The sequence below is a fragment of the Festucalex cinctus genome, chromosome 18 (assembly GCF_051991245.1).
Source record: "Festucalex cinctus isolate MCC-2025b chromosome 18, RoL_Fcin_1.0, whole genome shotgun sequence".
Classification (NCBI taxonomy): domain Eukaryota; kingdom Metazoa; phylum Chordata; class Actinopteri; order Syngnathiformes; family Syngnathidae; genus Festucalex; species Festucalex cinctus.
The window spans coordinates 8,932,875-8,946,310 of record NC_135428.1 but is presented as its reverse complement, the minus strand read 5'-3'; the positions used below and the strand labels follow the sequence as shown (position 1 = coordinate 8,946,310).

The following is a 13,436-nucleotide window of genomic DNA, read 5'->3' as shown; positions in this document are numbered from 1 at the left end:
AACGAGAAATTAGGTTCCACAGAATTATCATTTCATCAACATCAATCCAAACTATATCTATACTTTTATAGCCAGCCAGTCAATCAGGCTTTAAATTATATATCTCTTTTCAACCCAAAATACAGAAAAAGCAGTCGCAGTGCACTCTGAAAGCAATTGGGTTATTAGTAACCCAAAAATGGAATGACACAAATAAATAATAATGAAAAAAATAATCCAATAAATTAAATAAATGACCCAAAAAGATGGGTCAAGTGAATAACCCACAAAAAAATGTTTTGTACAAAACAACCCATTATTTCTTTATTTGTTTATTTATTTATTTATTCATTTATTTATTTATCGACTCCATTTTGGCTCCCGGTATTTTAACCCAACTGTTTTTAGAGTGTTCACTCTAAAATAACAAAAAAAATCAACTTTTTTGGGGTCATTTGTGGATTTTTCACTTGACCCAAATGTCGGCCTCTTTTTGACCTCATCTAATTCAACCTGTTAGTGTTCACTCTAAAATAAAAATAAAGAAATTGATTTTTGGGGGATTGTTCTGTGCTTGACCCAAGTTGTTTTGAAAAATAAATAACCCAGAAAGCTGGGTTGCTCACTTTTGACCCAGTTCGGGCTATTTTTTTTACCCAAATGTTTTTAAAGTGTCCAACCTAAAATAACAAAAATCCATCCATAAAGTGATCCAAGTCTGCTTTTTAGTGCTAAGTGAGAAACGCTTACAAGAGGAAAAGAACAGCCATAACCTTTAAGAATATAATTTTCTTTGGTGCTTATGAGGTTAAGACCTGCTCCTTAAGTTCAGTTCTGCAATTTACTTTCCATTGTTATCTATCAATATATTGCCAGTTAGTGACATGTACGACTCATCTAATGTGTAAGACATGTTTGGTTCACTAACCAGTTAAAACATTAGATGCTCCCGAAAATCAAAATAAAAACAATGATAATAATAAAATTTAAAAAAAAATATGGTTTTCCATGGTGTAGAACTGCACTGCATCATACAGTTATAAAATATTATAAACAGCCATATTTCAAAGACAAAAAAAAGAACAATAACTAAACATTGTTATCAAAACTCAGTATTAACTCCTTATATAACATTAGATCCAGTTTTTGGATTGGCTATGATTAGATTGAACAGATGCCTGCACATGCTTCATTTGAACTGTTTGGAAGAGTGGAGTGTCCAGCAAAAGGGGAGGAGAGAAAAAAAAGAGAAAAGAGCAACGACTGGCGAGACATTTGTCACATCAACAGCAAACATCTGTTCCGCCAACACTGGTGAGCCTCACTGAATATCATCAGAGCAAAGACGACAAGTGTGTGTGTGCGTGAGTGTGCGTGTGTTGTTTTATAGCCACTCTGTGATACAGATTACCATATGTGCTGGAAAATTGTGAACAAAAACACTCTGCAGATATAAAATAAATAAATATGAGTCATAATGTGATTCACCCAATCTGGGAAGGTGCTGCTTGGCAAAAGTGATGAAAAAAAAGATAACAAACAGGGAATAAACAGCCTCCATCTCCAATAAAGAGCACTGTGTGTATTGGTTCCACACAATTGCCTTAATGCTCTTTAGCGCACAAACGCACACACAGTGATTAGTCGAGCAATTTTCTTCATTGTCATTCTCTCTGGCTAATCGTGAACGGACGGAAATTAAAAAGTGTCCTCCGAAATGTTTTCAAAATGATGCCATTTAATCATCCAAGTCATGAATTCTGAATTTCCACAAATGCTTTTCACTGATTCGATGATTTTGCACATGAGAGTTCACAGGTGAGGAAGTGATCAATTGTTTTTCATGGCTAGAAGGAAAAGTCAGATTTCATAAAGGGGGCTAGCGAGATAAACACTAACGCAAAAACAAAATGCTGGGTTGTTTTCTTATCGTTACCCAAGGTTGGGTTAACTATTTTTGACCCGACAGACCAGGTAAGTTTGTAGATTGCATTTTGTTTTTCAATAAAAGGGGTAGAAATAAATACATGAATGAATTAGGTAGAAAATTATCAAGACGGTTGGGAGATTGGGGTTCGTTCATAAAGCCAAATAGTGTTGTGTAAATTGACTTTTTTTTTTTTTAATGCAGACACACCTAAAGGGAGGCATTTCCAGTTTAGCAGCTTTATGCTGGTATGAAGAAGAGATTAATAAGGCATGTCTAATGTGTAAACAGTCTTGTTCACATACTTAACTCATTCACTCGCAGCCATTTTCACTGAAGCAACCCCCTTCTCTTCCAGCTGTTTTACTGGATTTTGACTGATTTTGCAAGGCCCACAGAATATTGTGTATCGCTATCATAAACCATGAAACCTATCAAAAGAAAGATTAGATTCTCTTTCATCAGGGGAAAAAAAAAAAAAAAGTATATTTCTATCTGTTTCCGTTTTGCAGCAATTAGCATTAGAATATAGATACGTTTCATCATTATCCACAAAACTTCTTAGAATTGTGGGGAAACTTGTATTCATCATGGTCCTGGTTGATCTCTTATACTCTTATCTCCAACTGCTGGTCGTTTTTGTAATTACTGCCTTTTTTTTTTCACCCGTTCTTGACCGTTGATAGGCTTCCTTATGTATGTTTTAGCTTTAAAAAAACAACAACAAAACAAAACATATAAATAAGTCATTGGGATACTTAATACATTTGAAATAGAACACATTTATACGTTTTTGGGAACAAATGAGTCAAAGAAATGTTTTCATATTTTACATTCAATATTTGAACCTTTCTTATTATTGGGATAAGTAGCTGCATAGTTCAATGACGAGACAGCCGTTTGCATTATTATTTTTATTTTATACAAAAAAAATGCCATGCAGCTTTTGTCACGTTCCACAACAGTCAACAAAAACGCTATCATGTAGAATCACAAAGAGACTCATGACATTTGGCCAAGTAGGATCCTAAAATGACTGGGTGTTCAGTGCGTGCAATTTCTTTTGGAAATCTTACAAAAGTCATCATTCGACAACCATCGGGAACGTCACAAGAATTTTGCAGGATTTTGCACAAAAATTGCCTACGTTGCATCAGGATTTCTAACTCTTTTGTGGACTGTCACGGGTTTGCATATTAGGTGACACTCGTGGTTGCTGGAAGTGAAACTAATATAGTACAATATAGACTACACATGTAGATTAATATACAGCGGAATTTTTGTATTTTCTACTAAATTCTTGTGAGATCACTTCACTACTACTTCACTACTTTCAACCAGTCAATAATACACAATATTCACAGTTGTCGTCTTCAAAAACTTTTGGCAGAAATTCCCAATATGTATTCAAACATCCATGGACAGATACATTGTAAAATTACAAATTAATTTTGCTTCAAATGAGCAAATCGTCCCCCCCCGGGTTTCCGTTACTTATATTTGGCACAGTCTGTTTTATTTCTCTCCATATGAAGGCTGTTTGACACGAGAAGGCATATGTGAATCACAGTACAGGATGAAATTGGAGGAAAGCTGGATCATGGAAGGAAGAAATGCTACACTCCTTGTTTGAAGGAAAATAAAGAGGTAGGAGAAATCTGCAAAATGTAGTTTCATATGACACGGGAAGCGGTAAGGAACACTTGTCAAGCATGCTAGGCAAACGCTCACATTCACTCACACACGCACAGGCTGTAAATGGCAGATCAGCATGCTTAAAACCAGCCGACAAAATAGTTTCATTCTTTAAATAGCTTATGTCCTCAAATAGTGGCCTTCACTCTACGATGTCGTAGAGTAAATCCAGCTCTTGAACAAATAATATCATTAATTAAAAACTATACAAAACACACACTGCCATGGTTTTGCGGGTGCGCAGCAACATAAAACCTGAAAAGACATCAGAGAACACTTCACCTCTTCACCTAAATAATGCTTTTACATTCTAAACTGCTTTTGCCAGAGTTGGGATGAACTCACACATGTACAACTCTCAAGTTAAATGGGTATAAGTCTACACACCTCTGTTCAAATACCAAATTTTTGTTAAATAAATAAATAAAATAAAAACTAAAATAAATTAAATTAAAAAATATTAAAAAAAACAAGACCACACACACTAAATCATTAAATGAAATTTAAAAATGAAAAATAAAAATCCATCTTTAATGTGACCAAAAGTGTCAGGATAAGCCCACTCGAACATCTTTAGTATATTTGGGGTTATTCAGAGACACTTAAAAGTAGTGGCAGCCAGCAGGTGTGCATTGACTTCCATTTGGCATAATTTTGAATGTAATTCTTAACATAGCCAGATCCCACATGAGGGTGTGTAGACTTGTGCAACCAAATAATTTCAGTTGTTGAGAACATTTCATTTAGTCTTCCAACTGAGTTGTACAGGTTATAGGTCAAATTAAATGGTGTAAAAAGATTTAGAATTTTTTTTTTTTCTATCACAATATCCTTTGAACTGGGGTGTGTAGACTTTTCATAGCCTGTCCAACAACAGACCATCTCCAGGTTTTGTTACATTCATTCCCATTTTACTATAGCCAACTAGGACTCATATCCATACCATGACTGACGAGGTAATTTTTTTTTTTTTTTTTTTTTTAAACATTTTCAAAATCTCCCACGGCAACCATGACCTGTCACATTTGTGTTGTTTAACACTCACGTCCACTCGCAGCCAGACACGATCGGCTTATGTCTAAATTTTTCCCTCTGGGGGCCGCATACAGAAAAAGAGAAGGTTGTAAAAGCCCCTTTGGAATTCTTTACCAACATCACAGCTTTCTGTTAAGAGGTAAAAAGCAAAATTGGAGGTGGTCAGCAGCTGTTAGTTAGTTTTTTTTCCTGTTTTTGCATATCAGCAAACCCTCCAACTTCTTCGGCACAAAAATAAATAAAATATGTGATGCAGGCCGTGCCAAATGTTATTTTGATTAAAGTATACGTTGTGCAGCGCTAAAATATGGAAGCCAAATGGCCCCTGGGCCGTAGTTTGCAAACCCCTTGTCTCCCTCGGCATAAGCTAGGACTACATTTCCCATGATTCTGAGACATGGAGGCAGGAAGTAGCTCTAACTCTGGTATAACGAAAACAGACGCCTGCTTGTGATTAGATGCAGATGAGAATGTGTAGCGTACGCAATAGAAAGGAATTTGAATTAAATTTGATTTTTGGGAAAAATTAAAGGATTTTAAGTGCGCTTTGTAGTCCAAAAATATATATTATATATATATATATATATATATTTTTCTATATATACACAGTCACCATCTCATCATGTCTCGAGTCCAGTCCCAAGTCTTCCACCGCCCTTTAGTCAGTCAACTGCACTGACTCAAATCACCATCTCACTTTGTAAAGCTAAATCTACCTCTACTACACTGCATTATTGAAAAGGAAAGAAATCTATTCCCACAGTAAAACAAAAATAAGAATTCTCCCTGGACGAGACATCAGCATGTACAGCTCTAACTTTAGACGAGGCAAGCATTTGCCTAAAGGCCACGCTGACTACAAATAAGTGCCCGATCCAGCAGTTGCATATATTTGCACCCCAGCCACTATTTGAGGAAATATGGCAGCACATTGAACTTAAGTACATTATCATGTAAATAAGTGAACATCAGCCCAGATGACTCAGCATGCATGCACGCTTCCACGAAGAGGAACACGAGTAAACACAGAGACGTTAGCATAGCATCGTTCATGCTAAGATGTTAAGCTTGCGGAAGCTACAGTAGCACTGATCTGACTGGATAGCCGATATGCCAAGACTTTTGAGGTCGCAAGGCCGCCATATTGCTCCTCCCAAGAAACGTTTTTCGGCATACCATCCTCTACATTTACAGTATCGAAATTGGAGACCATTTGAGACAGTATTTAGTAGAAACAGGCATGATTTATGGCATTTTAAATGTATTAAACATAAGAGGACTTCACACATTTTACAACTTGCCTTAAATACATGTATAAATTATATGTTTAATGATGTTTAGTACAGGAGGTAAAATGTGTATATATTTTTTTTTTTATTAAATTAGAACTGTAATTCAACAAAATATGTCTCCACCAAATCTAATATAGGGGTCCAAGGAACTGAGCAATAAAAGAAAAATGGGGTCTTCAAAGCAGAACCTACCGTCCACTTGTGTGTTTTTTTTTTAACTTGTTAAAAAATAGTGCGGCACAAACCCCCCACCCCGCATCCAGCCTTATACTAACTGTCTACGAGCCATATATGTCTCATCTGTACGTATACCGTAGAGTTTAGAGGTGGGAGTAACAAGATGGCCGCCCTGTGACTTCAATGGCTTGTATGAGCTATCGGCTATCCATTCATATATACAGGTCAGTCAACAGTAGTCATTTAGCACGTCTTCCTGTTTGCCTGCATGACCTCTTTGAGCGTGAACGACATGAACGCAATCTGCTCCAGTTCGCTTTCCTTGCCGCACTCCATCAGGCACGAGAACTGATCGCTGTCCCGGTTGTAGGTCAGGTCCGAGTAGCCGCTGGGCCCGCTGTGGATGATCCTGGGCCGATCCCACCCTCGCGAGTGCAGGGGGGACCGGTTCAAGTACACGCCCATGTCACGCCGGCTGTGCTTGCTGGTCGGGTGCATGAAGAGGAGCCAGGTTTGGGTGTCGGGAGACAGAGGGGACGTGTCTGTTTTGTTCTCGGCGTCCTCGCTGGGGATGAACTCGGGCGCGGGGAAGCCGATGACGCTCCCTTGGCAGCCGTTGGGTTGTTCCACCAGCTCGCGGGCCGTGCGGGGTTTGTCAAAGCAGACGCCGCTGTTCTCGCTCAGCGCCTCACGTCTGTGGCCGCCGAAGTTGCGGGCGTTGCAGTACAGGTGACTTCGGCCCTCGTGATCGATGATCTCCGCCATCTCGCACTCGCACGACTTCTTGAGGAGCATCTTGCCCACGTGCCAAGTCTTGCCGAAGTCCGCGCTGTAAACCGTCAGCGCGCGTGGGTAAACCGTGTGCGGAACAGGGAAGGAGAAACACCTGTACGGGATGTAGTAGGCGTAGGCTGGGATAATCAACCTCCCGTTCTCCAGCTGGACCCCGTGCCCCGGACCCACTGCGAAAGTGGCCCACTTGCGGATCGTCTGTCCGATCACGCTCTCGGTTACGTCCTTGGCCTCGCTCCAGGTGTGGCCGTCGTCACCGCTGCTGACGTAGCAAAGACGCGTCTTGTTCTTACCTGTGATGATCTGCCTGCTCTCCGAAGTGTTTCCCAGGATGCAGACGAAGAATAAAAACAAGGTGCTGGTGTTTTTCTCAAACACGGGGCAGGGGTTCATGGTGCGGTGGTCCGGCAGGCATGCCGTCGACAACTCCTCGCTCGACAGCCACTGGAAATATAATAATATAATGAGTGGACTCTTCATTAGGTACAACAGCACAATCTAATTAACATTTGCTAAAGATAATCATTCTCAATTGTGACCTTGAACTTTGCCCACACACAGTGAATTATGTTACAGTATAATAAAACCATATAAAGTTTGATAGCTGAAATGTCTTCATATGTTATTGCCAGGTCACCAGCCACAACCTTCAATTTATATCCTTCAAAACGCTCTGCTGCAGCTGTATTTAAAAAAAATATTCCCAAAATATGAGGTCCATTAATAAGAAATGAATTGTTAGAAGGTGGCACAGGTTCTGGAACTTTTCTGACACATCTCATAGGTTAAACTGAAAGGTACAGTTTAGCACAACCATTAGGAGTAAAGTGCATTTAGTCATTTTAATAACTACCTGAACAGATCCGTCGTCACGTTGCACCCCTCTTCTCATAACCAGAAGTTTGGCATCACAGTCACGAGAAGAGGTTCTCTTCTCGGCAAAGGCAAGAAAGGTACCACTGTGCCTCAGGTAGATAAGAGCAGGGATTCTGTACGTGATGCCACTCGGCTCCCTTTCAAATAAAGTTGTTTTTGGTGGCTCCTCTCCACCGTCGTCGCTCTTCGATGGCGTGTTCCCCATGATGCACCAGCTCCTGTAGGGGCATGCAGCACGTTTATTATCAAGACACATCATCTTGGTTGCATACGTTCTAAAAGCAGTCTCGCAGGGAAGAAGAGTTCACACACACATCACGTCGCTGTGCAACTCGACACGGCGGGGAAAGTCCTTACCTTCACTTGTCACGCTTTACATTTGTCACCTTGAGCTGATCGACACACTGTCTCATTGCTTTAAGTGGTCCAAAGAGCTCCGGCGATCATGACACTGACGCCGAGGGACGAACGCGAGAGGAGAAGACGCGGAAGGGAGGACTACTTCCTACACACTTCCGTGTTCGCTTCGGCGCCGCTTTCACAAATATGCGCCGGGTTTTACCTCACAAGGTGCCATAATTGCTAGTTACTCGTCGTTGCGTGTTTGCTTATAGATATCATTCATTGCGACGACAGAACCAATTCGAAAATAGAAATTAAAATAAATAATGTCCTTGCGCGTCGAGTGGAGAAGCCATTGGAGCGCATGCGCAGTATGATGTCTTAAAAACAAAACAAAAAAACGATAACATTGTCACCTGAGTCAATAGAACTATTACTATCAACACATTTATTGCAGTACGTGAACGAGGCTCGTATTTAGGTTTATTTTTTTTCTTATTAATAAATATATTAATTAAAATTGATTACGTCTGGCTTCCGCATTTGCCAATAAACGCTTTGTCGCCACCCATTGGTCAGGAGGTATAGTGCTACTGACACGTTGTTGCTAAGCGATGGCACACCACATGGAGGTGGGGGAGAAAAAAACAAACAATTTCTTCGGTTATGACTGCTTCTGTATTTCAGAGTTAGTATAATTCCAGCAAATGTTTTCCAGCATGAACATTTAAAAATAAGGATGAATAAACTATTTGACACGGAAAAACGAGATAACCTGATTGACCACCATGGAGGGTCCACACGAGCAATTAACTGTCACCAGTCTATTTCATTTTACTGTATTTTACTAGGAGTAATGTAAGTCCGTAGTGTATGGATAATTAACATTTTTTAATTTGAATATGGGCTATATGCTGTGTGTACAGTTGCCCTTGTGTTTTTTGTTTATTTCTTCTGGTGTATTTTGTCAGGCATGCAGTCATTGACTATAATTGAAATGATAATCATTGTACTACTACTAACCAATGTTTTCTTTTGGAGCTCATTCACCTTGCTTGCAGAATGGCAGAGAGAAAAAAGCATGACTGAGCAGTAAAATAAAGGAGTAAAGGAGCTGTAATACATTAGACGGAGTCTTCCTGGTGAGCCAGTAGCATCCATCTGTGTTAAAATCACTTATTTGCTACTAATGCCTGTTGGTGACTGCAATTAAATGCCTCATTATCCTGTAGCTGCAGTTTCATGGCGTTGATGAGCCGACTGAGTTGTGCTTTTTGTCAACATCAGTGAACAGGAGTTGAATTCTGTGAGAAGGTCGTTGTAGTCTCGTCACTCTGTGTGGGCATCGATAAGGTTATATGCTTGTTTTCCTCTACTCAGTTTGTGCCTGGTGACCTCAAGGTGTTGGACAATGTAGCTTGCATTGATGCATCTGTCAACTGCGTCGCCTTAGGTGAGTCATTCGAGCTCATTGGGAAAGGTCATATTTTAAAAGTGCTGACTTTTTTTTTTTTTTTTTTTTTAAAGGCTGGGCAATCCTTGGAAAAATAATAATAATAATAATAACATCCTAGCACACGTTTATGACCTTCACGGCTTCTCCAATTAAAGAATCATGGCGAGGAGGCTTTATATTAGACATGAAGATGCAGTTTTACAATTTTCAAAATGGCCAGCAGGTGGTGCACAACTGTCAAAGTGAAAATGATCTGCCCTCAGCGATTATAAACGTATTTGTCGATTTATTTATTTTTTATGGCATTCTTTTGTACAGGCACTGTGGAGACACTTAGTTTAACGCCCTGGAGGTCCTGATGCTTGATGAAAACAAACTGTCCTCTGACGCCTTTAGAAGACTCTCAAATCTTAAGAGGTCATGATGTTTGTGTTTTTTAATGCTACATTGTATGTTATTTCAACATTAGTTTGGCTTGTATCATTATTTTTTCTTTAAATCTAAAATCAAAGCAAAATTCAGGGAGCAAACTTATCCCTTGTCTTTTTAAGACGAGTAAATATTAAATCACCTTTTTTCCCGACATGACTGATCGGTGATGTATTCTTTTTTTTCCCCTCAAATACACACTCAATCTTTTTATCTATCTACAAATATCTTATTTGAAAGTGATGATGAGATGCTCCAAGCCTTTACAGACATCCAGTAAAAGATCTGGATCTGTCTCAAGGTACGTTATGCCCTTATTTTTACCTCTACCAGAGCTTCAGTTCTTCTATTTATCTCACAACAAGATGCGTTAGTTCAATTACCCAACCTTGGTTTTGACTTTTGTTACATTTGAGGTGTTGTGTAACACTGTTTTGAATTTGATCATCAGATTACTGCGAAGGAGGCACTGCTGCCTGCGGCTCTCCTTCCCAAAACTTTGAGAAATCGACTTTCGCTCCAACCCTTTGACCACAAAAAGAACTCATAATCCTCCTTATATGGTCATTGTTTACCTCATTAGGGACCCCTGCTCAATCTAAACTGATCTAATACAAAGAGCTTCGTCAAATATGCTGCTGCCATGCAAGCCAAAAAGGTCACCAAAGTATAAGCAATAACTCTTGGTATGATGCAATCTCCACCACTAGGCCCACATTAAAACCACACAGTGGAATTAATACGTCTCAGAAGTGAGCAAAGTTGGCAATAGTATTCACTCTCTGTGCAAGCAGAAGTATAGACTCGGAACAGTAAAAATACTGATTCAACTCAATAAAAGTAACAATAAATAAATAAGTAAATAAATACAAACTGAAATTATATTTGAGTGTGCAATGAAAACTATTTAAAAATTATGAAAATTATCCTAAAAAACATCCCTATCTTGTGCCTTTAATTACATTTTTAATTAATATTTCCTAACTTATGGCAGGACTAAAACTAGCCAATCAGAAACTGGAGAGGCAGAAAGCGTGACTTAGCGATGTGTCAATCATTAGCTCACGCGCACTTCCGCTCACAGAAGCTCATTGGAACACATAAAGGCAAAGTAACTGGAAAACTCTACTTCATCTCATGACGACTTGCAATCGACGCCGGTATGACCCGTTCCATTGGGTCATCAGGTTGATTTGATCCTCATCGCTCATCTAAAATACACATCATCAAACCGGGAGCATTTCGTTTTTTGTTTTTTTGCAGTACTCTATCATATACATATGCTAGCAATATAGCTGTCCTTGCCAGTTGAGATAAAGATTCCAAAGTCCAAACAACTTAACCACTTTTCTTTCAATTTTCATATTTAACACTGATTGAGGCCATACAAAAAAAAATAAATAAATGAAAAGCATCTTTTCAATGAAACATGACATTTAACAACACAAATGCTTCTTTGTTGTTCAGGCAACTGACATTTCTAAAGACGACGGTGACCGTTCTAAGAGACACGAGGATGGGCGCCTGCGAGAAACTCTCCCTGCACAAAGAAGATGCACGCTAAATCAAATCCTGATGTGGCGCGGCCCGATGGTGAGGACTTGCGGCTATTTTTATTCGGCAGAATTTCTTCCTGGCCTAAAGACGCTTTGGCTGCGTAATGGCCCCATGGTGAAGTGGAATGCCTATATTCTTTTTAACAGGGATTCAAACAGCTGCTCAAATGCTGGAGATCACACTGAAGAATCTTAATATTTACAGAGGCTCCAAAGCAAGACTTGATAACATCCAGACGCCCTACAGACAAATACTAAAACTGGTTTGGCCGAGCTACACACAAACTGTTTTGCATACATGCTGTATATGAGATTTATGATGAGAACTTTTTTTTGTGTGTGCGCACAAATTAAGGATCTGCCACTGTTGAGACCAAGACAACAAACTAGTGAAACCATTTTTGAGCGAATCGAGGAAATGAAAGTAAAAGGACAACACACGTACGTTTCATTTTTTTTTTCTGCACAGGCAATATGCTAGGCGGCACTTGTGTGAAGAAAACAGAACACAAGGAGGCGCTTATGCTGCTGAGGGATTTGGAGACAGAATACAAGCGCCTTTTAGGAGCGCAATGGAACATGGAGTAAATACAGAGAAGCCAATGTGAGTTGGCTGAGTTGCATCCAAGGAGAAAAATAACTAAAAACATTTCAGGACTCGAGTGTGTGGATGTTTATTATTATACTGGCAATGTGCAAGGACACCAAAACGAATGATTGACATTTATTTAATATGGTTACAGTGAACAGAAAGGATAATGAATATTACATACAAACAACTCCTTTAATTTATTTTATTTACCCCTTTAGGTTCTATATGAGTCAGATTCTCTCACCTTAATTCATCCTGCCATCTGCCATAGGCTAATAGTAACCTGGCTGTTATAGTGTTGCCTCAACGCTAAAATAACGTAAGATGACGATGTTTTTATGACATCATCAAGAACGCTTCCTTCTCCTGCGACAGTTTACAATGATTAAACCTCCTCGTGACCAGTAAACTGACCTTCATGTGTCACCGTAGTGCGGCGCTGCATTTTCTGATGGAAATCCCTGTTTGTGATTAAAGTGACAAGTTACAACAACACCACAGAGAGACATCTGGTGCGCAGCAGTGTGAACGGTATGATGTTATGAAGTGAAAATGATCTACTAATACAACCAAAGATATAAAAGACAAATTGTCCCATCCACATATTGTTGATTGAGTCCATATGACTATTAAAATGTTGTCATTTAATAAAAAAAAAAATAGTCAAAACAGTAGATTTATTTAGATCACCCAATATCAAATGACTAGAAAAGTACAAATGTTTTGAACAGCACAAATTATACAAACTGTTTATCTGGCTGTTAAAGTGAAGGTCAACCACTTGCGCTTGGCTAACACCAAATCTTTGCCTGTGACGAACAGGGACCTCATCAACACTGCTCATTAATCAAGTGCCAAATGAGCTCGCTTCAGACTGCGCCGTTAATGCTTCTCTTTGATGAAACACACTCATGCGTAGGGTTCAGATCAGAAGAGACCATGGCAGACCCCAAGCACTGAAATGCAGTTGGCTTTCTTCACTCTTATCACTATTTCTTTGCACGTGTAAAAAAGGTTCACATTTAAAGTGTTCATGACAATTATGCTGTTATTGTCCATGATTCGTTGGCATGCCTCATACTAGGGAGCGAAAAAATAACCGGGCCCTCGGCATATCGCTGAAGTATTTGTCATGAAGTATAAACACAGCAGAGTGCATGAATCAGCTATGAAAACAAACATGTCTAAGGCTTAATTACCTGTTAATACAATTTGCTGCAATTCTTTCAGTCCTTCTCTTCCTCTTGAAGCCCCCAGAAAATGAAGTTAGCCCACTAGCTAGCTAACG

General features: G+C 39.3%; 1 protein-coding gene and 1 long non-coding RNA gene across 2 annotated transcripts; one reads left to right on the top strand and one right to left on the bottom strand.

The window, feature by feature from the left end:
• Nucleotides 1-4,558: 4,558 nt before the first annotated feature.
• Nucleotides 4,559-8,819, bottom strand: LOC144006248 (sialidase-3-like). The gene is made up of 3 exons (XM_077504998.1): nucleotides 8,131-8,819; nucleotides 7,751-7,991; nucleotides 4,559-7,341 (listed from the first exon to the last, which is right to left on the bottom strand). The coding sequence occupies exons 2-3, from the start codon at nucleotides 7,976-7,978 to the stop codon at nucleotides 6,349-6,351; spliced, it is 1,221 nt and encodes a 406-aa protein (XP_077361124.1). The 5' UTR covers nucleotides 7,979-7,991; nucleotides 8,131-8,819; the 3' UTR covers nucleotides 4,559-6,348.
• On the top strand, nucleotides 8,278-12,713 carry LOC144006249 (uncharacterized). The gene is made up of 3 exons (XR_013279766.1): nucleotides 8,278-9,568; nucleotides 9,890-11,593; nucleotides 11,704-12,713. It is a non-coding gene; the product is annotated as an uncharacterized LOC144006249 (long non-coding RNA).
• The last annotated feature ends 723 nt before the right edge of the window (nucleotides 12,714-13,436 follow it).

Coding starts and splice junctions, on each gene's coding strand:
- LOC144006248 (XM_077504998.1), bottom strand. CDS start 7,978: ATGGGGAACACGCCATCGAAGAGCGACGACGGTGGAGAGGAGCCACCA. Junction 7,342..7,750: donor GTGACGACGGATCTGTTCAG/GTAGTTATTAAA, acceptor TTATATTTCCAG/TGGCTGTCGAGCGAGGAGTT.